At 47.8% G+C, this 27,824-nt stretch overlaps 5 protein-coding genes and 1 non-coding gene across 6 annotated transcripts; 2 read left to right on the top strand and 4 right to left on the bottom strand.

Moving 5' to 3' along the window:
- Window positions 1–4,147: 4,147 nt before the first annotated feature.
- VC83_06553 (uncharacterized protein) lies at window positions 4,148–4,366 on the bottom strand (the record flags this gene model as incomplete). Its single annotated transcript, XM_024470149.1, has 2 exons — window positions 4,148–4,268; window positions 4,317–4,366. The coding sequence occupies 2 exons, from the start codon at window positions 4,364–4,366 to the stop codon at window positions 4,148–4,150; spliced, it is 171 nt and encodes a 56-aa protein (XP_024323480.1).
- An 825-nt stretch (window positions 4,367–5,191) lies between these two features.
- Window positions 5,192–8,944, bottom strand: VC83_06552 (uncharacterized protein). Its single transcript, XM_024470148.1, has 2 exons — window positions 7,454–8,944; window positions 5,192–7,377 (listed from the first exon to the last, which is right to left on the bottom strand). The coding sequence occupies exons 1-2, from the start codon at window positions 8,114–8,116 to the stop codon at window positions 5,365–5,367; spliced, it is 2,676 nt and encodes an 891-aa protein (XP_024323481.1). The 5' UTR covers window positions 8,117–8,944; the 3' UTR covers window positions 5,192–5,364.
- Window positions 8,945–10,845: 1,901 nt separating this feature from the next.
- On the bottom strand, window positions 10,846–13,028 carry VC83_06551 (uncharacterized protein; the record flags this gene model as incomplete). The annotated part of the gene is made up of 7 exons (XM_024470147.1): window positions 10,846–11,096; window positions 11,192–11,413; window positions 11,502–11,611; window positions 11,664–11,742; window positions 11,794–11,855; window positions 11,911–12,562; window positions 12,959–13,028. 7 exons carry the CDS (start codon window positions 13,026–13,028, stop codon window positions 10,954–10,956), a joined length of 1,338 nt encoding a protein of 445 aa, XP_024323615.1. The 3' UTR covers window positions 10,846–10,953.
- A 110-nt stretch (window positions 13,029–13,138) lies between these two features.
- VC83_06550 (uncharacterized protein) lies at window positions 13,139–15,697 on the top strand. The gene is made up of 4 exons (XM_024470146.1): window positions 13,139–13,575; window positions 13,628–14,798; window positions 14,851–15,114; window positions 15,174–15,697. The coding sequence occupies exons 1-4, from the start codon at window positions 13,324–13,326 to the stop codon at window positions 15,287–15,289; spliced, it is 1,803 nt and encodes a 600-aa protein (XP_024323616.1). The 5' UTR covers window positions 13,139–13,323; the 3' UTR covers window positions 15,290–15,697.
- Window positions 15,698–24,414: 8,717 nt separating this feature from the next.
- On the bottom strand, window positions 24,415–24,486 carry VC83_06549 (the record flags this gene model as incomplete). The annotated part of the gene is made up of 1 exon: window positions 24,415–24,486. It is a non-coding gene; the product is annotated as a tRNA-Gly (tRNA).
- Window positions 24,487–26,161: 1,675 nt separating this feature from the next.
- Window positions 26,162–27,312, top strand: VC83_06548 (uncharacterized protein; the record flags this gene model as incomplete). The annotated part of the gene is made up of 4 exons (XM_024470145.1): window positions 26,162–26,400; window positions 26,450–26,771; window positions 26,833–26,972; window positions 27,027–27,312. 4 exons carry the CDS (start codon window positions 26,162–26,164, stop codon window positions 27,310–27,312), a joined length of 987 nt encoding a protein of 328 aa, XP_024323488.1.
- Between the last annotated feature and the right edge of the window lie 512 nt (window positions 27,313–27,824).

Below are 27,824 nucleotides of genomic sequence, written 5' to 3'. Positions count from 1 at the left end.
TAGGCACATGACGGACTCGCAGGATGATGAGAAGAATCCTAAGAGTCCAGGACTCCGAGGACTCGAGTGAGTTCCCAAGAGTCCACTAGGCACGACGCCACTATATAAGTAGATAGTATTTCCTTAGATAGGAGCTTCGTGCTCAACTCAATACAGTATTTGTTATATACTAGTAACATGTTACTTGAAGCCTTTGTGTCTGATCCCCTGTCTCCTCTGATAAGTAAACCTTTACGCAAGAGAACCTCTGTGTCTTCTATCGTTTAGAAGTCAGCGTTACAATATCGTAGCTAGCTATTATAACAAAGATACTCCTCTACTGTTGGTGGTGGTACTAGAAACCTTGTCCTGATCAAATTGCCACGAATACAGGTATAACAGTTTGACAGCAATATTGCAGCTTCAAAGTGAGCAGCTACAGGCTGCGATTGTGACTGTAACCCCTTGTCAAATGCTGTATATGTCCATAACTGTTGTGTTAACCCAAAGGCGTTCTCTACTGCAATTCTTACAGACGATAGCGCCTTATTAAACTGCTTCTGCTTTTGCGGAAGATATCGATGACCACGAGGGCAAGTATATGGGGCTAGAATACCATCTGTACAACGGTAGGCAGGGTCCCCATAAAGATATAAATCCTTTCTTCCTCCTATAGTACGCCGGATCCGCTGTACGCAGCCAGAATCCTGCCATATTCGCCAGTCGTTTGCGGGTCCGTTATATGGTCCAATTAAGGAAGATACAAGCCCGTCTGGGGTTACAATTGCTTGGAAGTGCATTCCGTGCTTCTTTTGATATCCAGAATACCACTGCTGCTGGACTTCGGAGTCTCCTGCTGGTCGACAAAAGCCTTGGAAGGTTCTGTCGACAAACCCCCATATTTGACCACACCCACCATTGTCTTCAATCGCTTCTTCGAATTGTAACAGCTTCTTGTATGTAAGGTATGGGTGCCACTCGAGTACAGCCTCAAACTCGTGTACTAAGTGGCTCATTACGTCGTTGAAAACTGTAGAGAGCATGCTGGCGACCGCCCAAAAAGATCAGCGCAGGTTGACCAACGTCCTGGATAAGCAAGGCGAGCTAGGACTACACAAAGAGCAGTCTCTAAGTCTGGCTTTACCCGGTCTCTCCATTCGATTTTATAAAGCTGAAGGAGTGGCACAAGCCGGGCGATTTCCTCAATTAAAAACCTTAATAGTATAAGAACCTATACCCCAAACCTCAACCCCTATTCAATTACTTACCGGAACTTGTGTACTACCCGCCCTGGAGTTTGACTACCCCACGATCGTAGATTCCAGTAGAACTTCTCATATTCATATGTAATCCGGGCTTGTGGGCGTTGAGTTATATGTAAAGACCGTATAAGCCACCAATAATATCGGCGCCGGCGACGACGTCAAACAAGTAAGGCTGCTGCGCAAACAGTAAGAGCAATCAACTCTAGCTCTTCAGTATCCGACATTAGGTTATATTACTATAACCTCCTTTATTTTTACACAATATAGTAGCTACGTCGCAAAGATATTTTATAACGAAAGTGGTGGTCGAATAGGGGGGGTAATTTGAAGTGGTGGCGGTCGCAAAAGGGTACATATAGGTACTTCCATTTACATATATATTTGTATGGCAATAAACGTACCGCGATGTATCTTTTTTTCTTCTCGCAGTGTTCAATACAGTCAATATCACCAAACTTTTGATATTGCCTAATTAGGAGGTATGGTAAGTACTAAACAAGGATTCTATTGCTCTAATTAATACTAATATAATCTAGTAGTACTCTAGTACTGCTTGGCATCACCGGATTAGGCAGTGTCAAGCCGACGACTGTCGAACACTGCTGAATCGCTCTATTGTACTGCACTATACATCGATCGATTGTACACAATATGTTATATGACTATATATGTGCTCCTAAGGCATGCGAAACTTATAAAATCACTCCTAAGTCAATAGCTCTTTAGGTACAGAAGTTATTTAATGTTGAAGTTCTAGGGGTTGGATTTTAGTAGGGTAAGGGTACATAGGGCCGAAAATGCGAAAATGCAACACCGCCAACACCACCAACACCCCATGCCGCCCACACCATGGCTGGAGCGCATAAGGTACCAACGCTATAATCGACCTACCAGGCAAAAATTGAAAATTCAAAAGTGGCTGCGATGGTGGCCGCCTACCTAGTAAAGGTCTCAAAAGTCGAAAATTCAAAGGTGCACTGTAACATCTGATCCACTTCTTAGATCAATTCGTTTATACGATGAAAAACGTAGAGCTCAATCGCGCGAATTCAATAAAACCGAAATGATGTCCGTAGCTCATTAGGTACAAAAGTTATTCAATGTTGAAGTTTGGGTAGGGGTACATAGGTACATAGGGCCAAAAAAAGCGAAAATGGGGGATGACCCCAAGTGAGCTACCCGGCAAAAAAGTCGAAAAAAGCGAAAATGCAAAAGAGGCCCAGATAGAGGCCGCCTACCTAGTAAAGGTCTCAAAAGTCGAAAATTCCAAACTCAATTAATTTATTATAAATTCTGACTATAATGGGTTGGTCGACATTGTATATAGGGCTGTTTTAAGAGCAGAAGAAAATGGCTTTTTCGGAATTTGGATACAACTTCAAATGAGAGAGATATTCAGGATTTGTTAGGCAGGAAGCCATGGTATGAGATGTGGCCTAGGTCTTGCAGCAATGGGCGAAAAGTAACGTCTGGTATTGTCATTGTGAGCGATTTACAAGAGGAATCGAATGGCCTCTTACGATTTTTGATACGAGGGAGGGAGGTAGAGTTTTCAGGCCAAGTAAGAAGCGGGAGGTGATGGAATAGGGTGGGAGGTACAGGACACAGGCCAAGGAAGGAGCAGGAGGTGATGGAATAGGGAGGTTGAGAGGGCCCAAGCCGAATGACGAAGCCGCCATGATATAAGAATAGTGTAGTTTATGTAGTAAGTATGCAGCGATGATGTTATATAAGGTAGTTTTTGTGTAGAAATAGAATCAAGTTTGTTTGTAGATTAGAGTAGAGTTGGCAAAGTAATTATCATATTTCATGAAATAGGGGGGTCATGATATGAGAATAGTTGGAAGATTTCTAGTTTATATAGTAAGTAGAGATAAGAGTTTATGGTAGTTTTTGTGTAGAAATGGAATGGTGTGTCCGTTTATAGATAGGAGTAAAAGTGCTAAAGAAATTATCATATTTCATGGAATAGGGGGGTGTCATGGGCAGAACAACCCTCAGGATGAAGAATGTGACGAGTATGAGATGTATTGCTTGACTCCTCGGCTTAGCCAGAAGAGTAAACAGCGGCCAATCGATTGGTGGAAAGAGGCCTCACAACAAGAGGCATATCCCAATTTGTCTCGTTGGGCAATCGATGTTTTGTCAATACCAGCAATGAGTGATGATGAGCCTGAGAGGCTGTTTTCAAGAGCCTCAAATACAATCAATGAGGACCGAGCACAGCTATTGCCAGACACAGTACAAGCGCTCGAGTGTATCAAGTCCTGGACGCTTCAGAAAATTGGATCTGAGAATGTGGATCGTAGCATAGAACAGCTAGAGTTGGACATCATGTAATTCTACGGCGATTTTCCCCAAGTTACCACACTTTCAAGGCTCGTAATGACTGCACTGTTACACTATCAGTGCGACACTGATAGTGCAGTGCGAGTTTCGCACTACACTGTTGACATGCCTGCTCTACCGCCAGTTCTTACTTTCCAGAGCAATCCTCTCTTTTTCTAGAGTAAGCTTCTCCTTTCCCAGAGCGAGTTTCTTCTTTCCTAAGGCGAGCTTCCTCTTTCCCAGGGCGAGCTTATTCTTTTCTAGAACAAGCCTCTTATTTTCCAGAGCTAGTTTCTCTCTTTCAAGTGCGAGATCCTTATTTTCCCGAGTGAGCTTTTTGACCAGAATGGTGGGGCAAGTGTCTTCTCTTCCGTAACGGCTACTCGTGCTTCGGCGTTGAGTTTCAACCCATCCTTCCCTGCCTGTTCTGATGAATCCGTAAACGAAATCATGCCGCTACTTGGGATCATGTCATTTAAGTTTCGCCTCTTGCTCGCTCGTGGCCATCACTCGGGAATACTATATGTAAAATTAACTGGGGTTATCTAGAGTAGAAGATTTTGTTGGTCGTACCATCAGATGGTCGTCGCTTCAGCAACGTGATCTGGGGTAGCGGCGAGGATTTTGGGTTTGCCATGATTTGGTTCTCTCGTCTGCCTCTTGCACCAATTTAGAGGTATGAAAGGATGCGGATTCCTGTGAAATGTTAGAGTGGGGAAAATGCTGGGGGTTTGATGCACATACGTAGTTGCTATTTCCTCGGTTTTGAGCACGTAGGCCGGCCAGGCGGCCATGAGCTGAGAGATGATGCCTGTAGTTGCGCCACAAATCTCAACTGTAACGCGTTTGCTAGGGTTCGATAAATTTTCTAGCAACATATTCTTACTCTTTTTTGTCAAAACTTCCAGCCATTGGGGCAAGTTGAGATACAACTTCGGTAGATTCAAACGGAGAGCTTCCGTGGGTTACTTCTGAGGTGAGTTGGATAATCTCAGAAATGAGCCTGGTAACCTGAAAAGGCGACGTTGGCAACCTCTGAAGTGACCTTGGTATATCTAAGTTTGAAACCATCAACCCAAATATATAGCTTCCATGACGAGGGGGATCGATGATTGAGGTCGAAGGTTGAGGGTCGAAGGTTGATGGATGAAGGTTGAGGCTTGAGGCTTGAGGCTTGAGGCTTGGGAGATGAGAAGGGGGAGGCGAAGGACAGCAGAAGTGGAAGGCGCGACCTGACAAAACCAGAAAGGGAAGGGACGAAGCACCACCGCACTTTCCCCAAGACGATACTTTCAGTCTTACGCCGCCTGAAAAACATCTGAAAACTCACATTTACTGTATGAAGCCCAACAACATGAACGGATTTGCTTATTGCCAATTTTCCCTTGATTGTGGTGGATATATATATTGCTGACTTTGAGGACGCTTTTCGTCGATCTATCCCGTCTCTTTCTTTTTTCGACAGTGTTTGGCGTCTGCAGCCTCGTCGTTATGCCCCTCCCGGTTATCCAGCTACACCTCAAATGTAAAATGGAGGCAGATGCACGGATACCAGCAGTATGTACCAGCCTTTCACGTCGTGACGTCTCGCGAGTACTCTAACAACGAACCCAGGGGAGGGGACTGAGAAAAGATTATAGATTCCACAAATCTCAGAAGATCTGAACTATCTAGCCCACAAGAAATAAGTAGAGAGGATATATATACCACCATAACACCAGCCCATCCTCATTATAACCCATAAATGTCATTTCCGTATCACATACAGCTCCAATCGCCAGCCTCCTCCCCGCTACCACCAGCTCCCCAGGCCAGCCATCGACGGTCCCCGACCCGCGACCTGCCCCAGATCATTCTGCAACATAACGTCCCTCACCAGATCATCAAAGTTCTCCCACGAGAAATCATCCATACCACTACTCTCCCCCGAGCTCACCCCCATCTCCATATCCAAATCTCTCAGCGGCGCCTCAAGCAACCACGGCACCTGACCCTGCATCTGCCCCGCATATCCCGGCACTTGGTTTCGGACACCCCGGTACCCCGGGGTCTGCATATTCTGTTGCCGCGCCATCTGCGCCTGCTGGTTCTCGTACTGCTGGAACTGCGCCTGTAGTTGCGTCGGTCCACCCCCCGCGTCCTCGATAGCCGAACTCACCTCCTGCGTCTGTGATTCTATCGTATAAGGCCGTAAGGGGATGTCCGGGCCACAATCGGACATCGGCTGGTCTGGGTACAAGATACCCTGTTGCAGAGGACGGAAGACTTCGACGTCGCCAAGCTCAACGGGTTGATGCTGCTGCTCCTCCCCTTGAGGCATCGCGCTCGGGCACTCCGACGGCATCGCCCATTTATCCATGTCCAAAAAGCCAGGTTTTTGGCGTGATATGTCACCGGCGGCAACGGCAGCAAGGTCCTCCTCGCGCTTACGATGCGCTTTAGCCATCAACCTGCGCAGTGGCAGCCACAGCATCCCATTCTTCGAGCTGCGGGAATGCTTCACCGCATCATCCCAACTTGAGAACGAGCTATCCACAGCACGCCACGCGCGGTCCGTGACAGGGCAGCGTGGACGATGGCTGATCTCGCGGAGGATATACACGAGGGCGTGCCAGTGGACGTACGTGTGGAACAGCCAGCCCCATTTTTTCGTCGCGGCGCCGGTCTCAAGGAGCCGGCTGTACTCGTTGATTTCGATGCTAGCGATGAAGAGGCGGTCGCGGATGTGCTGGGGCAGGTTATCAGGGGAGTCTGGGCCGCGGAAGAAGATCATGATGCTCATCTTTGCGAGGACGAGGCGTGAGACGGTGGCGGCGACCCAGTGGAGAGGTCCGGAATTGAGGCAGTATTGGAGATATTTCGTCTCAAGGTGGGCGTGTAGATCTCGCACCATTTTCTCCTTCTCCTCGAAAGTGGTAGCGTTCGCGATGGGGGCATAGACATGGGGTGTCGAGTAAGGCATGTGCCGCATGACTTTGCAGACCTCGTACCGAATGAGGCAGAAGGTCATATCAGACACGCCGACGTGCTCCTGCGGGGGTTCGGTGGCGAGAGGGTCAAGATCAGCGTCATTAACATTAAGAGGTAAAAGGGTATCGTAGGTGCCCTCCAGGATCGCAGGTTCAGAGCCATAGTCTTCGGATGCGCGGACGTCGAGAACGCAAAGCGACCACCATAACCGGCGGCGCATTTCGGTGTCGAAAGGCGAAAGACCCATCTTGGAGCCGTCGCGGTGGAGGCCAAGGCCTATCGATAGTCGGATCGCAAGACCAGCTAGCGACCAGACAAATTTGGACTGGTCATGATGGCGAACGCAGGTCAGGAAGAGAGAGAATGCTTGTATTATGACCAGCTCCGAGGTATTGAGGAAGTCAGCTCGGGCGAGAGCTTGCTCCACTCCGAACCTATAGCGATCAATCAACACGCTTTTGTTAGTGCCAAAGCTTGACTTGACTTCTTCCTGGCTCATGGATGTTACAACAGAGTAATATATTGCGAAAAGCAACGCCTCTATACTCTTGCTCAGGCTGTCGAGATTTTCCTTGGCCTCCTTGATTGCTTTGGCCATTGTAGGCACGTGGAGGACTTTCGTGAGAGGGTCCACGTTCTCCATAAAGACGTCCCAGAAGAATGGTATCTGCGAAGGCAAGGGGTGCAGAGACCGCAGATCCACCATAGTGCTCGAATAGCCAAACAAAAACCCCTGATGTCCCACAGGGGATCTTGAACCTGGCAGATCGGTGAGCTCTCCATCATCTCCGACTGAAGTATCATTACCATCAAATATCTCTCTGATATCTTCCACCTAATGAGGGTTAGTTACATACACTTATCTCAGGGAATGGCGCTTTGTTAAGGAAAAAGGGCGCTATTTTACGTGCCTCATGGCTTAAAGTTGCAAACAGGTCGCTGTTGACATAATGACTCTTCCCCTCATCTATGACCAGCTTCCCAAACTCCCGCTTTACCAAATCGGATTCGGGGGGGCCTTCCCCTATATTGGCCATCCGCTCCAGCCACTTGGAAGTCATGGTCTTTCCCTCATCCATCCCCACCACCCTCACAGTCCCCTTCGCCGATTGTGGTTTGCTCATTGTACTATCAGCATCACTGCTCGCACCCTTATCTTTCCACAGTCTATCCTTCGGGCTGTCTGTAGAATTCCGATGGGCTTCCTCGTTCACCTGCCCGCTCAACTCGTGCACAACACCCTCCAGCCGCCTCAGTCGCTTCAGAAACTCGGTTTCTCTCGCCATGACCTGCTTTACTACCTTCGGCCGCCGCGGCGCACGCCCAGGGCCTGGGTAGTGGCATTCTATCTGCGCCTTAGCGCAGTTCGAGCATCCTGTGCTTATTTTGTTGCATTTGACCTTTCGCTTGCGACACACGTCGCACGACCGCGTATAAAGTGTGTTTGATGACTGCAGCGGCGAGTGCGACATTGACGAGGCGAGCGCGCTCTTGTCGTCTGCACCTTTACTTGTGGCGGGATTCGAGGTACCGTCGCCACTGAGGGGATTCGACTGGTTGTGGAGGGGTTCCATCGGGGGCGATTAGTTGTGGTTGTCGTATTTATGGGGTTGAGTTTCGGAATTTCGGACGGGAATCATGAGTCTATATTGGCCATAACAGCCCTAACTATAATTATATATGACATGTACGAGAATATGGAGTGAGGCTTCGGCGTGAGATGTGGTGAGATTCAAAGCATTCCCCCCCCCAGAGCAGGCGTCAATGCCATCGGCATCGGCGGCTTGTGCCGCGCCGATTACGCCAGAAAACCCCTAGTCTGAATGCGGATGGTATATGGGGTCGTACTATCAGATTGGTGTAAGTTACTGGCCAAATAATCTTTGTTCCTGTATGTAACTTGGCATTTATATCAAGTCGACATTGAAAATTATCGTTAACATGATAATTGTCTTGGCTCAGCCGTACTGGTTTATCTGATCCTGATTTTCTGTTCCCTTACTAAGTGTATCAGGAGATTAGTTAAGCCTATCATGGGCGTATCTTCATGTGTTCTAAGGTTCAACTTTGACAACACAACGACGGTTTACGGCCAGGACCAAACGGCAATTTATCACCAGATCACCATGGCCATGAACAATTCAAACTGCACACCGCATATCCCGTGCGGGATGATGTTTTCTGCAGTTCATCTCCCACAAGCCGCCCAAGCACCACTTTTGCCACTTTTGAGCAGATCTCACCAACCCAGGATGGACTTGGGCGTTTTATATGGCCCTCCTAATATATGGAATAACGTACATGTATAGCGAAAGCGCCAAACAAGCGAAAGCGCCAAAATTATCTACCCTCACGACAAACATTGCGATAAATCTACCACAACATTAGAAATCAATTGAAACTACTCGGAGTCCTCTTCCTCAGAGGTGTCTATTACAATCTGACACGTGCGCGCATTGTGCCCAGTCTCACCACACTTGCCACAGCGACGGGCACGGGTTTCTTCCCTTGGCTTCCGACCACGGCTTGCCCTTATTTCCTGCTCTACCTGCTGCACAACATCCCTCTCATCCTGTAGCTCTTGCGCCCCTTGTTGACTAAGTGATCCTCCTTGCTGTAGTCGTGTTTTCCTAGCTCTCCGGCGCTTGCTTAGTACTTCATTTGCCTGTCGTAGGTTTTGGTTCTCTCCCTTTAGCAGTGCTAATTGATGCATTATTTGCGATGCACCCTTTGTAAACTGGTCAACAGCTGCATAGATTGAGGTTGGAGAGCTATTTTGATGGCGTGAAATCCGAGTTTTAATAAATGTAGACTGTGACATAGCTTCAATTGGGTTGTTTGGTGTCTGAGAAACCCAAGGTTGAGCAGTACCTGGGCGGGAGCTTGGAGGCGTTGGTGTCCTTAACTTAAGATCAAGTGTAGATATCACTCTCTCAGGGTCAAATGGAAGAAGCCCTGCCCCTCGGAACCCGCCTCAAATGTTACTTTCCGTCATTGTAGTGTTAAATGCAGCGTGGAAGGCAGGAAAGAAGTCATCCTTTGTAATATGAGAAATATGAGCCTGCATCATATCTTCAATTTGCCGACCATAGGCCTGCTTTAACGGGCCGAAACAGCCAACATCAAGTGGCTGGAGTAGATGAGAAGAGTGAGCAGGCATACAAAGCGTAATAATGTTGTGTTCCTTGCAGTACTCCTCAAACTCATCTGAGTGGTGGCTCTCATGACCATCAAGGACTAACAAGCGATAACCACCAACACTCCGGGCCTTTGTATGCTTCTCAAAGTGCTGAATCCAATCCATGCCTCTCTCGTTTGTAGTCCAGCCATTTTCAGTAACAGAAATCACCCAATCGCTTGAAAATCCACTATTCTCATACCAAGATGTAAGGTGGTTTTTGCCTGCAACAATGATAAATGGTGGTACTGCCCAACCTTGAGAACTAACGCCTTGGATTACTGTAACCCATTCCCGATTACCAGGCTGTACCTTCTTTGCTTTTGCCCGCCCGTCTGAGCTTGTTACAACCATAGCAGTTGAGATAACGCCCATCATAAACCCAGTCTCATCAAAGTTGTAGATATCTGCTTCATCGATACCATATTTCGCAATTGTGTTACGCACAAGCTCAAACCAGCCATTAATAACTTCTGGATCTTCGCACTTAGCCCTCTGGTAGTCGTATTTGCGCTGAAAGCGTGTCTGGAGCTCTACACGCCGCTTAACAAAGTTTGAAGCCCAACGCGACCCAACGCGTGACGCGTCGCGTGTTGCAAGTAGTCGACTTGCCATATCTTCAACAACAGACAGCCGAGGAGGAAACCCTTTGGCAGCTAGGTCGAGTATATACTGAACAAGGACGGACTCCTCTAGGTTAGTTAATTTCCGTGAGTTGGCTTGGATATCGCGTCGTGAAGGTACACCTTCTAGACGACGACCTAGCTTGCGGTGGTCCACAGAATAGATCCTAGCAGCAACTCGAAGGCGTAACTTTGGGTCGCTTTGCATAGCCTGGATAGCTAGCACTAATTGGCTTTCATCGTTTTTATGGGGCATGTTTTGTTGTTGAGGAATTTAACATTTAGTTGGGGGGTTTGGTCACCGCATCATTTTGGCGCTTTCGCTTGTTTGGCGCTTTCGCTATACATGTACGTTATGGATATATGGAGGTTAAAGTCAGGGATACGGAATCCCACAAATAAGACCCCGGGTTTTGGTTAGGTTGACGATCCGTTTCGAACCAAGGTATCAGGATCGCCAGTTTTCCAGCCTGCGTTGCCCGTCGCCCCAAGCATCAGTCTTGTCAGTTAACAATATTTTATTTTCCCTCTATACCCAATGTATCTATCATATCTCATCACCATAACCAACCATCTTTACCCCCACCTCATCCTCTCTCTGCAAAACCATCTAAGGATACGTCCCCCGTCTCGGCTCACTCTCAAAGAACTTCTCCGGCACCTCCCACCCCGGCACCTCCTTCTGCAACGCCAGCTTTGCATCATGAATAACATCATACCCAAAATTAAACTCAAAGAACTCCTCCGGGTTTTCTATCCGTACACGTTAGCTCTCCCCTCTCCCTCTTTCAACCCAGCACTCCAAAACCGGGAATGGAAATGGAAATGGGAATCAAGATTATACGTACTAGGCACTTTATCAGCATCCATATACTTACCCGCCGCCTCGCGAATCTTCTCCGGCTCATCCTGACCCGCGTTACTGAAGTGCTGGATCGCGCTGGCGCGGTTGAGACGCAGACCTTCGTAGAGAGATAGGCGCGATTGGAGGGTCTCGGGCATGGCGCCTGTGAGGAGGAGGCCTAGTGCGAGGGCGTCTTCGATTGCTTGGGCGCCGCCTTGGCCTTGGTCTGGGGGTGTGTTAGTTGCGTTTAGTGTTTTGGTTGGGGTGTGGGAAAAGGGGGTATGGGAGGTGGGAAGGGGGTAGGGGAGTCGTACGAGGAAGCATGGGGTGCGCGGCATCACCGAGGAGAGCGAGCTTGCCACGGCGCCAGGTTGGGAGGGGGGCGCGGAAGAGGAGGGGCCATTGCTTGAGGTCTCTTGCTTTTCTGTCTGGGTATTAGCTATGTGGATGAAGATTGGGGGGATGGGGGGGGGTACTTGAGGACTGCAAGAACGGATGGGTGGAAGCCTTTGTAGGTTTCTAGGAGGGCGGAAACCTCCAGAGGGGTGCGATAATCTGTGGAACGTTAGTTGGCATGGTATGTTTGGGGGTGAGGGACATGCTCACCTTCCACATTTTTGACTTCATCATCGGTGCTGAAGATAGCCACAAAATTGTGCTGCTCGTTACTTCTCATAGTCAGCCGTCGGTTCAAATGTGACTCGTTAATTGAACAAAACATACTTCCTGCATGGGTACCACACCAGCCTCCGTCCCTCAGTAACAATAACCTTGATCCTCCCATCGTCGCCCTCGGTCCAGATGGCCGTCTCTGGGTCCGCAGCGATCTCTGCAGTAGGGATTAAGAAGCGGTAGCAAAAGTTGTACTTCTCAGTCGGCAGCGCTGGGTTCGGGTACCCTATCACGGTCTCAACAGCCTTGGAGTGCACACCATCAGCAGCGACCACCAAGTCACCACTAGCCACACTCCCATCCGTGAACGTCACAGACCCCGCCTCAGCATCATAACTCCTAACCTCCTTCTTCAAATGCACCACCGCCGGCTTCCCCTCGCCCTTCTCCCCCAGCGCCAACACCTTCAACGCCTCATGCAAATCGACTCTATGGCACCACCACCACGGCGCCCCGAACTTTTCGGAAATATACCCCTCATCCGCCTCATGAAAGCACGTTAGCGTCGCGCTGTCGGCGCGCCAGCTCTTCTTGGCGGTCACGAAGCGCGCGGCGACGGGGTCGAGGCCCAGGGCGGCCAAGCCGCGAGAGGCGTTCGGGCAGACGTGGATGGCGGCGCCGATCTCGTTGTTGAGGCTGGACCGCTCGTAGATCTGGACGTGGTGGCCGGCGCGGCGGAGGGTGAGGGCGGCGGCGAAGCCGCCTATGCCGGCGCCGACGATGAGGATGTTGAGGGGGGGGAGATAGCCATGGCGGGTTGGGGGGTGGTTGATTGGGGGGTGGATGGGAGTGGAGGGGTGGAGGGGTGGAGGGGTGGAGGGGTGGAGGGGTGGAGGGGTGGAGGGGTGGAGGGGTGGAGGGGTGGAGGGGTGGAGGGGTGGTTTTGAGGGTTTGGGGAGAGGGGTAGTTGGTTGAGGTTGGGGATGGAGATGGAGGGGAGAAAAGGGAAAAACAATGTTCAATGTGGAGCTATAGGATATGAGATACTAGAATAGGATGAAGCTGATTAATGATGGAGGAGGTTTATAGGTTTGTGTTCCTGATATTCTTGGCTGCATGAGTAAGATTATAGAGCACCAGTAGAGTAGGAGTAGTACACTCTCTGGACAGCGGCGGTTGTTCTTCCCGTGACGGTGGGTGTTTAGTGGTACTGCCTGCACTAGCAGCATCACTACAACATCACTAGCAGCATCACTACAACATCACTAGCAGCATCACTAGCAGCATCACTAGCAGCATCACTAGCAGCATCACTACAACATCACCAGCAGCATCACTACAACATCACTAGCAACATCACTAGCAACATCACTAGCACACAGGGATCAGCCGCTAAAGTGGTGGCCACAGGAGCGTTTACAGGCTTAAACTCGGAAGGAACAGCATTGCCAGGGTACCGGTCAGGGTTCACCGGTGTTCAGATCAACAACTCTCTCTCCAATTGACTTCATATCGTCTGTAGAGATGGCGGACGCAGGTGTTCCCGTTCAAGAGAAGGCTGCCCCTGTGGCTTCGGCGTCGGCACCTGGAGCAATCCCTGCCGAGCAAGTGGTTTCCGATAACCAGGTCGACGAGAAGACGTATTGCGACAATTCGGCCAGCATCGAGGACCATGACGAGCCCGAGCCACGCCTTCACACGAAGACGTGGCTCACGGTCTTCGCAGTCTGCCTGATCTACTTTGCGCAGCTCATCAACGTTGTTGGCGCAGGTGCTGTAAGTTGCATCCCAAAATCCAGAATAGCAAGCCCCTCTGACTATTTCCCAGCGCGCACAAGATATTGCAAAGGTAGTCGGCGGCAATGCCAACAGCACCTGGCTCACCTCTGCCGTTGCCATCTTCACCACCGTCCTCTCTCCCCCAGTCTCCCAAGCGGCCGATTACTGGGGCCGCCGATGGTTTCTCATCCTCCTCACCCTCTGCGGCGCCGTCGGCTCCATTATCGTTGCGCGCGCAGACACCATGAACATGGCCATTGCGGGACAGTGTGTTGCCGGAATCTCATATGGTGTCCAGCCTCTCCTCCACGCAGTCACCTCCGAGGTGCTGCCCCGAAAGTACAGACCATACGCACAAGCCGCCGATAACGTTGCGGCTTCGTTGGGAGGTCTTGTGGCTCTCCTCGTGGGAGGTGCCATGACCCGGACCAACCCGGAGGGATTCAGAAACTACTGGTACTTTTCGACTGCTATCTACGCCATCGCGACAGTTCTCTGCCTCGTCTTATACAACCCACCATCGTTGCCAACACAGCTCGGCCTCGCGCACTTCGAGAAGCTGAAGAAGCTCGACTGGATCGGCTACTTCTTCCTCACTGCCGGCCTCGTCCTCTTCTGCATGGGTCTCTCATGGTCGCAGAACCCATACGATTGGCCAGAGGTCCATATCATGGTGCCCTTTTTCATCGGTATTGCCTTCATCGCAGCCCTGATCGTCTACGAGACGCGCTTCAAGAAGGACGGCATGTTCCACCACGGCCTCTTCAGCAACGGCCGCAACTTCTCCATTGCGCTCTTCGGTATCTTCGTTGAGGGCCTGGTCTTCTTCGCGGCGAACAACTACTTCGCCTTCCAGGCATCCATCCTCTACGAGACGGACCCGCTACGTGTCGGCGCCCGGTACGGGATCAACTTCATCATCTACGCCCTCTTCGCCATTCTCGCGGGCGCCTACTGCGCGACAACTAAGCAGGTCAAGATCCCGACCGTGGGCGCCTTCGTCAGCATGATCATCTTCTTTATCCTCATGGCTACGGCTGGCCCGTCAAGCGGTGATCACGCATGGGGATACCCCGTATTCTTGGGTATCGGTCTCGGAACGTGTCTCTGCACGCTCGTCACTGTTGCACAGCTGTCTACCCCCCGTGAGCTCATCGCAACGACATCCGGGCTCATGATCTCCGTTCGCTCTTTCGGCGGTTCCATTGGTCTGGCTATCTGTAAGTCCACATCTCCTTATATTACCAGCTCCCCCGGCTAACATCTATGCAGACAACGCCATTCTCGTTGGCAAGCTAAACACCAATCTCGGCCCCAAGATCGCCGCGGCCGTCCTACCCCTCGGCCTGCCCGAGTCCTCACTGCCTGACTTCATCACTGCGCTGAACAACCAGAACGTTGCCGCTCTCGGGAAAATCCCGGGCGTCACTGGACAGGTCATCGGTGCTGGTCTTGGGGGACTCCGCGAGGCGTACACTCTGGGCTTCAGGTTCATCTGGGTCGCTGCCGGGTGTTTCACCGTTGCGACTGCTGTTGGTACGTCTATATTTGCAGTATTATTATTTCTGGGATCACGAGACTAATGAATTTCACAGCTTCCATCTTCCTCATCGACCCCGTCAAGGAGTTCAACAACCGCATCGACCACCCTGCTGAAATGGAGGAGGAGCTGTTTGGGAACTCCGCTGCGATATCGGTAGCTGCCCATTAATCTGCTCATTAGTCTGAGCGCATGCATTCATCTGATCGAGCACACTATTGGCAAGGAAAAAAAGAGGCGCCCGAGCAAAGAAATGCGACGCAAAAATACGACGCCAAAAATACGACAGGGGGATCTAGATCGTGGGCTCGGCGGGCTATTTCTGTTGGTCGCTTTCGCTGCCACATGCTTTTTTTTGCCTTTAATTATGTATGATTAGCTATGCCAGCGAATGTCTGGAGGGGTGGGGGTTTGAGCGGGCGTTTTTTACTAGGGAGGGATGTTTTTTATGGGGGTTTGTGCATATAGATAGAGTATACTCCGTACATACTGCACGAGGTAGATAGCAGGGTACATCATAACGTTACGTCGATAGCTCAGCTCCCGTAAATAATATCGAGATAACGTACATGTAACGAGTCGGCCACCCAAGCGAGTCGGCCACTTTCCACTGACCACCTATATATTATATAAATCAATTCAACTACAACGCCTTAAATCAATTAAAACTACTCAGAATCGCCATCTTCAGACGTCTCCCAAACTACCTGACAAGTTCGCGAATTATGACCAGTTTGGCTGCAGTTGCCACAACGCCGAGTACGTAGCTGAGCCCGCTCTGTAGAACTACCCTCCCTACGTGTATTTTCTCTCCTAGCATCAACTATACCCTTTTCTAGCCGTATCGCATTAGCTTCAGGTGCTGAAAGCGAACCTCCAAGCTGTAGGCGGCTCTTTTTAGCCCTCCGGCGTTTGCTTAGTAACTCATTTGCTGTACAAAGCTCCTGGTTCTCAGCTTCAAGAAGGACTAGTCTGTGTGCTAGCATTGAGATACCTTTAGCCTGGGCGTCAACTACGTTATATAAATGGGTTGGGAGCTACCCTGATGCCTAGCAATCCTAGATTTCAAGGTAGTAGAGCTTTGAACAGCCTCAATTGCTGTAGTTGGCATTTTTAGACCCCAGGAGGTAGCGGTTCCTGGCCGAGAGTTTGACGGTGTAGGCGTTCTAGGCTTAAAATCCAGCCGAGAAATTACTGTTTCAGGGTCGTATGGAACAAGGCCAGTTGCTCGGAAGCCAGCTCGTACATTCTCTTCTCCCATTGAAGCAAAAAAGGCCTGCTGGAAGGCAGGAAAGAAGTCGTCTTTAGTAATGTGAGTTATATGCCTCCGCATCATCTGCTCAATTGCCTTGCTATACGAAGCTTTTAAAGGGCTAAAACAGCCTACATCGAGAGGCTGGAGGATATTCGATAAATGGGGAGGCATGCAAAGCGGTATAATATTGTTAAGCTTGCAGAAATCATCGAATTCAGTAGCCCGGTGGCTGTTGTGGCCGTCGAGGATTAGAAGTCTATATCCACCAGTTGTACGAGGCTTAGTACATCCCTCAAAGTGATTCAACCAATCTAGGCCTATAGCGTTTGTAGTCCAGCCATTTTCGCTCGGATGGATCCGCCAGGTTGGTGGGAATTGGCCGTTGGTATACCAGGAGAGGAGGTGATATTTGCCCTTAACAATGATATATGGCGGCATTGCCCAGCCATCTGCACATACACCCTGGATTACAGAAACCCATTCCCGATTGCCAGGCTGCTTTGTACGAGGTCTGTCCTGTCGATCAGAGGTTGTTACAACCTTAGCATGCGAGAGCATTCCCATCAAAAACCCAGTCTCATCAAAGTTGTAGATGTCTGAGTTGACAATACCGTATTTTGCAATTGTATTCTGTACAAGTGCAAACCAAGCTTGTATAATCTTAGGATCTTCAGCTAGGGCCCTCTGGTAGTCAATTCGACGTCGAAAATGCATATTAAGGGCTGGTTGGCGTCGTACGAAGTTCCCTGACCATCGTGAGCCAACACGCGTTGCGTCGCGTACCCCAAGGAGGCGATTGGCCATATCTTGTATATCTTTGAGCCGGGGCAGAAATCCTCGCTCAATTAGATCAATAATATGATCAAGAAGCACACTCTCTTCAGTATTGGTCAACTTCCTCCCATTTGCAGTTATATTGCGTCTTGATAGTTTTCCAGCGCGTCGGTCGGCCAAAGTCGCCCGGGGAACCTTATAGATACCTGCTGCAGCTCGTTCGGTAAGTTTAGGGTCATTTTTAAGAGCTTCAATTGCTAGGATTATACGGCTTTCATTTGAAGTAGATTCCATTTTTGTACGTAGAGGGAAATAGTTGCAAAGTAAAAGGTGGTGGAAATGGTGGAAAGTGGCCGACTCACTTGGGTGGCCGACTCGTTATACATGTACGTTAGCGTAAATATTAAGATATGGAATTTCACGTGACATCTATATAAAATTAAACTATTTACATAAACTAGCCATGTAAGGTTCCCTGTGCCTTAGAATTGGCTACTATAAGCCCTAACTGTCTCTCAAACTTCTCAAAGGACTGTAAATACACTGCTGCCTCCTTCGTGCCACTATTCCTAGATTCTATTAAACTCAATTAAACGTTGTATAGCTTGATGTGCAGCTTGTGGGGTTAGCATAGACTGTAGATTAAGCTCTTCACCCTCATCATCATCTTGAGCCTTAGAATCTAGTATGTATTGTGCAATGACCTACTAGAAGTATACCATCCCCTATAGCCTCCCTAATGCTCTCCTCCATCATCTCTATGTTCTCCTCTACTAGATTTAAGAAATTCGAGAGATCCATAGCATGTAACGCTACTTCCTATCCGATAGGATACATAGAGGTTTCTTACATAAGGTTAACTTAACAGAGGAGGCAGGGGATTAAACACAAAGGCTTTCTAAGTAACACGTTATAGTATTATAAAGAATACTATATTAAGTTGAGCACGAAGCTCCTATCTAAGGAAATACTATCTACTTATATAGTGGCATCGTGCTAAAGGGATAGTGGGAATAGTAGACTTTCTTACTATTCCTGCTATTCCTTTACGTGTAGCGAATGGTAGGAATAGTGACTCTCTGTAACGCTGACTTCTAAACGATAAAAGACACAGAGGTTTCTTGCATAAGGTTGACTTGACAGAGGAGGCAGGGGATTAGACACAAAGGCTTTTCCAAGTAATACGTTACAGTATTGTAAAGAATACTATATTGAGTTGAGCACGAAGCTCCTATCTAAGGAAATACTATCTACTTATATAGTGGCGTCGTGCCTCATGGGTAATCTGGATAGTTGGCGGATAGCTAGATATTCAGGATAGTTCGTGGATAGCTCAACTATCCAATATCCACTAGTTTCTGCAACTATCCATTAGCCCCGTCACATGGCAGCCTACCCCGCTTCCCACTGTGACTCACACATCACGTTACTAGGCCCTGGCCCCTGTAACCATGACATCATGTTACTGTAGCCGTAACATCGACACGCCAGAGGAGAGCGTCCCTCCCAGCGTTGCTTCGCTGATCTAGAAGAAGAGAAAGATTATAGCATCGCAGGACTGCAAGTCTGAGCGACGCCGCGATATAAAAGCTTCTCTGGACAGCCGTGAGACAGCCACTAAGTCTGCTCTCAGGGAGCTGCAGGTCGTGAAAGCTGCCCAGAGCGGTGCCAGCATGCTCGATTGCACAGTCCAGTTCGGATCTCCATGGGCCCGCTTCTGTGAGAAGTTCGAACTGAACCTCGGCGGATATGTTCCCATCGTAGCTGATCTGTCTCCCCCGTACGATCTTCTTATGGTGAAGTGCCTTGAGGGACCCGACGCCGCCCAGAGGGTCCGCATGTTATGGAGAGTGCGGCACTAGAACTTCCACAACATGGTTGAGTGATTTAACTTTGAAGGCTCTCACTATGCCATCTTTCAGCACCTTCCTGTCACGCTTGACAATATCGTGTACTCGCCTCCCTACCCTACCGAGCTTGAGCTGGCTACTGCACTGGCACAGATGCATCCTACGACTATGATGGGTTGATGTGCTGACTGGTACAGATTGTCAAGGGGCTCAAGTATCTCGCCTCATGCCAGCTCGGTGCTTATGGCTGTAGAGAGGATACACGTAGTGTGTTTGACGAAGTAATATAATAGGACAATATTTATATTTATAGAAGGATAACGTACATGTATAGCGAAAGCGCCAAACAAGCGAAAGCGCCAAAATGATGCGGTGACCAAACCCCCCAACTAAATGTTAAATTCCTCAACAACAAAACATGCCCCATAAAAACGATGAAAGCCGATTAGTGCTAGCTATCCAGGCTATGCAAAGCGACCCAAAGTTACGCCTTCGAGTTGCTGCTAGGATCTATTCTGTGGACCACCGCAAGCTAGGTCGTCGTCTAGAAGGTGTACCTTCACGACGCGATATCCAAGCCAACTCACGGAAATTAACTAACCTAGAGGAGTCCGTCCTTGTTCAGTATATACTCGACCTAGCTGCCAAAGGGTTTCCTCCTCGGCTGTCTGTTGTTGAAGATATGGCAAGTCGACTACTTGCAACACGCGACGCGTCACGCGTTGGGTCGCGTTGGGCTTCAAACTTTGTTAAGCGGCGTGTAGAGCTCCAGACACGCTTTCAGCGCAAATACGACTACCAGAGGGCTAAGTGCGAAGATCCAGAAGTTATTAATGGCTGGTTTGAGCTTGTGCGTAACACAATTGCGAAATATGGTATCGATGAAGCAGATATCTACAACTTTGATGAGACTGGGTTTATGATGGGCGTTATCTCAACTGCTATGGTTGTAACAAGCTCAGACGGGCGGGCAAAAGCAAAGAAGGTACAGCCTGGTAATCGGGAATGGGTTACAGTAATCCAAGGCGTTAGTTCTCAAGGTTGGGCAGTACCACCATTTATCATTGTTGCAGGCAAAAACCACCTTACATCTTGGTATGAGAATAGTGGATTTTCAAGCGATTGGGTGATTTCTGTTACTGAAAATGGCTGGACTACAAACGAGAGAGGCATGGATTGGATTCAGCACTTTGAGAAGCATACAAAGGCCCGGAGTGTTGGTGGTTATCGCTTGTTAGTCCTTGATGGTCATGAGAGCCACCACTCAGATGAGTTTGAGGAGTACTGCAAGGAACACAACATTATTACGCTTTGTATGCCTGCTCACTCTTCTCATCTACTCCAGCCACTTGATGTTGGCTGTTTCGGCCCGTTAAAGCAGGCCTATGGTCGGCAAATTGAAGATATGATGCAGGCTCATATTTCTCATATTACAAAGGATGACTTCTTTCCTGCCTTCCACGCTGCATTTAACACTACAATGACGGAAAGTAACATTTGAGGCGGGTTCCGAGGGGCAGGGCTTCTTCCATTTGACCCTGAGAGAGTGATATCTACACTTGATCTTAAGTTAAGGACACCAACGCCTCCAAGCTCCCGCCCAGGTACTGCTCAACCTTGGGTTTCTCAGACACCAAACAACCCAATTGAAGCTATGTCACAGTCTACATTTATTAAAACTCGGATTTCACGCCATCAAAATAGCTCTCCAACCTCAATCTATGCAGCTGTTGACCAGTTTACAAAGGGTGCATCGCAAATAATGCATCAATTAGCACTGCTAAAGGGAGAGAACCAAAACCTACGACAGGCAAATGAAGTACTAAGCAAGCGCCGGAGAGCTAGGAAAACACGACTACAGCAAGGAGGATCACTTAGTCAACAAGGGGCGCAAGAGCTACAGGATGAGAGGGATGTTGTGCAGCAGGTAGAGCAGGAAATAAGGGCAAGCCGTGGTCGGAAGCCAAGGGAAGAAACCCGTGCCCGTCGCTGTGGCAAGTGTGGTGAGACTGGGCACAATGCGCGCACGTGTCAGATTGTAATAGACACCTCTGAGGAAGAGGACTCCGAGTAGTTTCAATTGATTTCTAATGTTGTGGTAGATTTATCGCAATGTTTGTCGTGAGGGTAGATAATTTTGGCGCTTTCGCTTGTTTGGCGCTTTCGCTATACATGTACGTTATAAATTATAGTATATAAATTCAATAACGTGGTTTATCAGTACGTCGGACATATCAGTACCTTGGACACTTTTCCCGAATTTCCTACCCTCTAACTTCACAACGCGGTTTTTCCACCTTTTATTATGTCAGTGATTACCCAAGAAGCAAAAATCATTCTAGCTATCGAGGCTATCCGAACATCAAAAAATCTAAGTCGTCGGAAGGCTGCTAAGCTCTATGAAGTACCTCATTCTACACTCTGCGACAGAATGAACGGCCGAACTACTGTCTACGAACGCCGGCCTGCAATGATGAAATTAACTATACTAGAAGAGGAGGTGGTTATTCAGAATATACTTGATATGGATTCAAGAGGATTTGCACCCCGGCTTGCTGGTGTAGAAGATATGGCAAATTTTATACTCGAATCGTGTGGAGGGAGGCGCGTCGGGAAGCTCTGGGCCCACCGATTTGTACAACGACGTCCAGAATTAAAGACGCGTTTTAATCGCGTTTACGACTTCCAAAGGGCCTTGTGCGAAGATTCTGAACTAATTGGCGCGTGGTTTCGACTAGTGGAAAATATGAGGGCAAAATATGGTGTTTTGGACTGCGACTTCTATAACTTTGACGAAACTGGGTTTATGATGGGTATGATTTGCCCTGCAATGGTTGTTACCCGTGCAGATCGACTTGGCAGAGGTAAGGCAGTTCAGCCAGGGAATCGGGAATGGGCTACAGCGATTGCTTGTATCAACAGTGACGGCTGGAGTATTCCTCCATTTTTGGTAGTTAAAGGCAAGAATCATCTTGCAAATTGGTATACAGACGGCGGCCTTCCACACAACTGGGTTGTTAAACCAACAAGCAATGGATGGACAAACAATGAGACGGGTCTAGAATGGTTGAAACACTTCGACAAACATACTGCTGTTCGTGCAAGGGGTCCATATCGAATGCTGGTGTTAGACGGGCACGAGAGTCATGAATCGGCCGAGTTCCAAGAGTACTGCAAGGCACACAACATTATAACTCTTGGACTACCTCCCCACTCGTCTCATTTAACTCAGCCACTTGATGTCGGGTGCTTTAGTGTGTTGAAGCGGGCATATGGTCGGCAGATTGGGACCTTCATTAAGGCTCATATCAACCACATTACCAAGGTCGAGTTCTTTCTCGCCTTTAGAGCAGCATATCTGGAATCCATGACAGCCCAAAACGCCCAGTCCGGGTTCCGCGGAGCTGGCTTAGTGCCTTTCGACCCGCAAGCAGTGCTTTCAAAGCTTGACGTGAGGTTACGGACTCCAACTCCCTCTAGACCCTCTACTGCCAACACCAACCCTTGGGTCTCCCAGACCCCTTCCAACCCAACTGAAGCTCTTTCACAAACAACCCTCGTTCGAAATCGAATTGCCCGTCACCAAGCAAGCTCGCCAACTCCACTCTTCGGGACAGTTATTGCATTGGCAAAGGGTACGGAGCGACTAGCACATGAGAACACCCTTCTGTCTGCTGAGGTACGTACCCTTCGAGCAGCCAACGAAGCCCTTAGCAAACGCCGCAGGGCTAAAAAGGCTCGTGTCCGTGAAGGAGGTGCACTTATAGTAGAGGATGCACAGGCTATTATCACACAGAAGGATGTGGATGAGCAGGTACGACGCGACGTACGTGCGGTTGGGGGTAGTCGCAAGGAGGGGCAACCGTCTAGGCGATGCTGTGGGATCTGTGGAAAAGCTGGTCATAATGCGCGAACTTGTCAAGAAGCTATAGATATGTCTAGTTCATCTGATTCCGCTTAGTTATAGTTAATTTAATATGTTATGGTTGATTTATTGATATTCAAAGTAGAATGCCAATGAAAAGTGTCCAAGGTACTGATATGTCCGACATACTGATAAACCACGTTACAATATTTTTTATTTAAATTATTTAACTCTGTTATATGTGTATTGGATTTTTTAACTCTAACAGTAGCCTCTTATGTGGGCTTCTATTTTATTACTACTATTAATACTATTTCAGTACGTATATTATGTCAGAAGTGTCTTCCTATAGGAATACTTATTAGCTGTCGGAATATCACCTTCCGGAAATACTACTAGTATCAGCTTAGCGTCAAAATACCATACCACTAAGCCCTTTTGTAGCCAAATTATTGGCTACATAAGACAGTGTGGGTCACTCTATGACCCTTTTATACGATTAATCCTATCCAATGGTCACGAAAAAAGGCCCGGCCCCCCTAAGGTACCCGGGTATTGCCAAGCCTTGTGACTTGATCACGTGTAAAATGTATATAGCTACAATAAGTAGCACCAAAGCAGGATCACGTGCTAAGGGCTGACCTGATCTTCAGCACGTGATGGGGCACGGGCGACTTCAAATACCCGGATACATACCCAGATACTCAGGTAGGTACGGGTAGGTATAAGAAATCAGAAAGGTAGGTATATACCCGGGTATATACCCGGATACGCTGGGTATATACCTACCCCCGTGCCGAACACTGTTTTAATGATATTTGGAGAAGTTATACGCTTCCAAATACGTTGATATTTTCTCATATAAATCTCTACGTAAATTTATATGGACGAATATCAAAATATTTATTACTCCATATTTTTACAACATTTAACAAGTATCATTAAATGTATAATCTAACTATGTAATTAATTCATATATCTCAGAGCTAAGTCAATAATTCGAAATTGCGCTGACTATTGAAGTTTTTAAAATGTTGGGAAATTTAAGTTCGTAGGTACCCTCACACACAAATTTATATGTAAGTGTACCTCGGAAAGAAAACCGTCCTGCTTGCATACACGTGTTCCAAGATGGAGGGTCACTTACTATAGAAGATGCTCAAAAACTGATCGCTAAAAAAGAGGGTGCTGTAGAGGCTGTTCATCGACTTCGCGGCGCTATGGGAGGTGCAGCAAGACTAGGCATAATGTACGAACCTGTCTAGGAGAAGAGAGTTCAATTGAGTGTAGTTAATTTTAATGTGTTGGGGTGGAGTAATTGGGTTTGAGGTTGCGATGTAGTCGGAAAGTGTTTCATTTGGTAGGATGTTCCGTTTGGTGGTAAACCACGTTAGTAGGTAAAATCTCATCAATTTCGAACAATATAGCATGCAAAAATGCAAAATATATTTCCTTGCAGTGGGGATAGATAATTCCATCGACCTCCTTGAATTAATGTAGCACGCAAATAAACTGCAAAAAGATGAATCTCCGAATTGGAGACTGGTGGTGTTGCATCAGCCGTGAATCGAACACGGGGCCCATCGATGGCAACGATGGATTTTACCACTAAACCACTGATGCCTTTTGTTGTAAGCCAATCGCGTATTGCCATATATGATGGTTGGGCCCCGGATGCTCCACACACACTCCGCTGCTTTTGCAATGCGCCATTTTCGTGATTCGGCCACTTGCAAAAGCGGCTCCCCTTGGTGTCCGTCGGGCATGCGGGAGGTACGCCGCGCAACCAGGGTTCCGCCATCTTAGCATATAGGATGTCTTGTTTTGGCCCCTCCGAGTACGTATTTTGGTGCGAAGTTCAGGCGCAAAGTCCTCCCCCGCAAATGGACAGTCGGCATTACAATTATCCGTAGGGAGTCAGCCTCAAGCCTAGCGCACATATTACTAAACTATTGTCAGTATTAGGCTGCGCACTGGGTACTCATGAGTCGAGTAGTAGAATTTCTACTCACCCAGCTGAGTTACTCACTCATATCCCGAGTATTGTTGAATGAGGATTACTCACTTGCCGGGTACCTAGTATAGGTCTTGGCAACCCAGTTATATCACGTGTTTGATTAGTCATTGAAAAGGGGGTGTGATCGTGACTTCACATTGATATCGATATCGTAAAACGCCATAACTCAATAACTCCATTCCCATGTCGTTGATATCCTATTCCACACTATAACCTTTGCCTTTAGGTACCAGGTTACCAGAAGGTTGCCAGAACTTATCTAACCTTCATTCCTGGGTGAGAGACATTTCCATCGATTAAGCCTACAGCTCCATGATTAAACATCATATCCCGCAAACGCCGAACCAATACCATATCCTTTGCCTGAATTGTCACTCTCTTCGCATGAATAGCAAGGAGATTTGTCACTATAACTGTTAGTATGTCCCTGTCACTATGTTCAAGTATCATACTCTCAAATTCTCGAATGAGGAAGCATTCGGCAGCTTCCTGGAGAGCTAGGATAGCAGATTGCTGGAAGCGAAGATTGGACTTGAAGTCTTGTGCGATTTCCCTAACAAGACGCTGGAATGAGAGCTTTGGAATAATCAGGCGAGTATCAAGTTGCTGTCTTCTGATATCGCGGAGAGCCTTGGTGCCTATATGTTTATTAGAGAGTTCTGGTAATCCTCTGGTAATCCTCTTACCAGACTTTGCACGGCGCATGGCCTTCTGAGCATGATTGTTGCAAGCTTGAGATGAGCGAACTGGAGCTTTTCTTGCTGTGCGCACAGCCTTTTCCTTTCCCTTTCCCTTTCCACCAAGCCTAGAGCCAGCCTGTAATCCAAGTGGCATCCTTGGTGCTGTGCCGCCAGTTGATCTCCTAGCAGTTTGCTTAATACGAGCCATTTGCTAACATTAAGATGAGTTAGTGAAGTATACACAAGACAAAGAAGTAGATCAAAAGATATATGTACTTACAGTGAGTTTGTAGCAAGGATGTTGTAGAAAGAGTAAAGAAAGAGGTAGAGGTTGAAAGGTATGTGTTTTATTTGAAGGTACGCGTTGTAGTGTTGTTTAGAACAGTAATTATTTGCAGGTGAATATTCCTTGACGAATATAATTGTTTGCAACTTTAAAAAAACAACAACCTTACAACCAACCACCTTCCTTGGTTACGTTCCGATCTACACATTCTTCTTCTCTTTTGCGCTTTACCTCTTCACTAGGACCTCAAGTAAGTTTATTATCTTGATTCTACAGTCAGAACTTCTGATGATCTTCTGCTAATCACGTGTTTAGCATGGCGAAACGCAAGGCACCTGAAGAACTCTCCACTAATTTGAATACTATCAAAGCTCGTAACCGCGTCTCCAACCTTACTGAAGATGAGAAGGCTGTTCATTTAGCACTCAAGGCTGACCATGGTGATCTGAGCTACTACTTAAAGAAGTTATACAAGTCTGCAAAGTATATCGCTGCCTCTGCTGAAGACAAGACACGTCTACAGAATGAATTGAAGGTTGAGCGTATTCGTGTTCGGTAAGTTCCTTCTGGTAATCTCTGGTAGCCTTAATCTAACTATAAACAGGACTGAAAAGGGCACCCATGCATCTTGCATTGCGAATCAGAAAGTCAAGAATACTAGCGCCCCTTCTTCTTCTCCACAAGCCCCACCATCTACTCCGCCACAACTTCTGTCTGAGCTTGCTGCATTTGAGGGTATCACCAGTATCCCAATCGATGACGATCATAACAGCGAATGGGAGGATACTGAGGTTGAAGACGATTTAGAGTTGGAGCTTATGTTACGGCGCGACGATATTTTAAATGACGAGGCTGTTCTACCAGATGAGCTTTCTGATGAAGAGATCGCTAGCATCCAGGCTCTCTTAACTCAAGCACGCATTGATGTTGGTACCTCATAGTCTGGTAATCTTCTGGTAATCTTCTGGTAATACTAACGGTTGATAGGCCCATGAAGAGTCCAATTTCCGCAAGTGGCAACATTTCTGGGATAGCTGTATCCGCTCATATACGAGAAAGGCTGGAAAGCTGAGAAAGAAGCCTGAGCATCTCTTTGAATATATGCCATGGATTGATGTAGAAGAAGGGTACGTCTCTGATCATTCTAGCAATCTTCTAGAGATACTAATTGTTTATTATAGCACTTTTCACAACGTTATCCCACCACATAAATATTTCTGTTTGTACGAGCAGGCAGTTTGGACAAACTTTACAGCTTGGAAGTTTGGAAAGTGGGCCCAATTACCAGGACCTGCGCAGTGGTACCCAAAGTCTTACAATCTTGCCGACAACGGATGGTTACAAGTCTCCACTCATAGTTCTAGCTTCAAAGAGGCGTTCTTACTTGTCTACTCTAAGAAATTTGATAAGGAAAAGTGGGCTAAGGTATCAGCTGCACAGGATATGTTGTTTCTGGAGTTAGAGTAGAGGAGAGAAATGGAGTATTTGATTTTCCGACGCGAATAGGGGCTATAGAGATTTAAGTATTTCATCGTAGCCAGACTTCTGGTAATCTTCTGATAATCAAACAATTTGCTACTTGCCAAATGTCATCGCAATATTCAGAGTTGTTTGACTCTGACAATCCTATTTCTAATATATTCTCAGACTCTCTTCCCTCTTCTCAACGACTACCTTCATTAAATCAAATCCCTGCGGGCCTCGAATATACTGGCAAATTAAACCAATTCATCAAATGGACTAAGGATACACACGATGTATTCATTGAGTGGTGGAAGCTATCACGATGGTATGAACAACACTCAGATCATACTACAAAACTCCTTATGAAGATTGCATGGGATTCAACCAACTGGAGTTCTCAATACTGGAGAATTTATCACCAAGGAGCAGACCGGCTTTCTGGAGAACCATGTGTCATTTGTACCTATTGTTCGAAGGCCCTTACGCATCCTGCAATCAAGTCTGCTGGCCCAAAG

The sequence above is a fragment of the Pseudogymnoascus destructans genome (assembly GCF_001641265.1).
Source record: "Pseudogymnoascus destructans isolate 20631-21 unplaced genomic scaffold scaffold_12, whole genome shotgun sequence".
Classification (NCBI taxonomy): domain Eukaryota; kingdom Fungi; phylum Ascomycota; class Leotiomycetes; order Thelebolales; family Thelebolaceae; genus Pseudogymnoascus; species Pseudogymnoascus destructans.
This window is presented reverse-complemented; position numbering and strand designations above follow the sequence as displayed.

What these genes read in the sequence shown, in the direction of transcription:
- VC83_06552 (XM_024470148.1), bottom strand. Translation starts at nt 8,116, where the DNA reads ATGGAACCCCTCCACAACCAGTCGAATCCCCTCAGTGGCGACGGTACC. An exon ending in TTGCAACTTTAAGCCATGAG is followed by an intron (nt 7,378 to 7,453) that starts GCACGTAAAATA and finishes AACCCTCATTAG; the next exon opens with GTGGAAGATATCAGAGAGAT.
- VC83_06550 (XM_024470146.1), top strand. Translation starts at nt 13,324, where the DNA reads ATGGCGGACGCAGGTGTTCCCGTTCAAGAGAAGGCTGCCCCTGTGGCT. An exon ending in TTCCATTGGTCTGGCTATCT is followed by an intron (nt 14,799 to 14,850) that starts GTAAGTCCACAT and finishes ACATCTATGCAG; the next exon opens with ACAACGCCATTCTCGTTGGC. An exon ending in CACCGTTGCGACTGCTGTTG is followed by an intron (nt 15,115 to 15,173) that starts GTACGTCTATAT and finishes TGAATTTCACAG; the next exon opens with CTTCCATCTTCCTCATCGAC.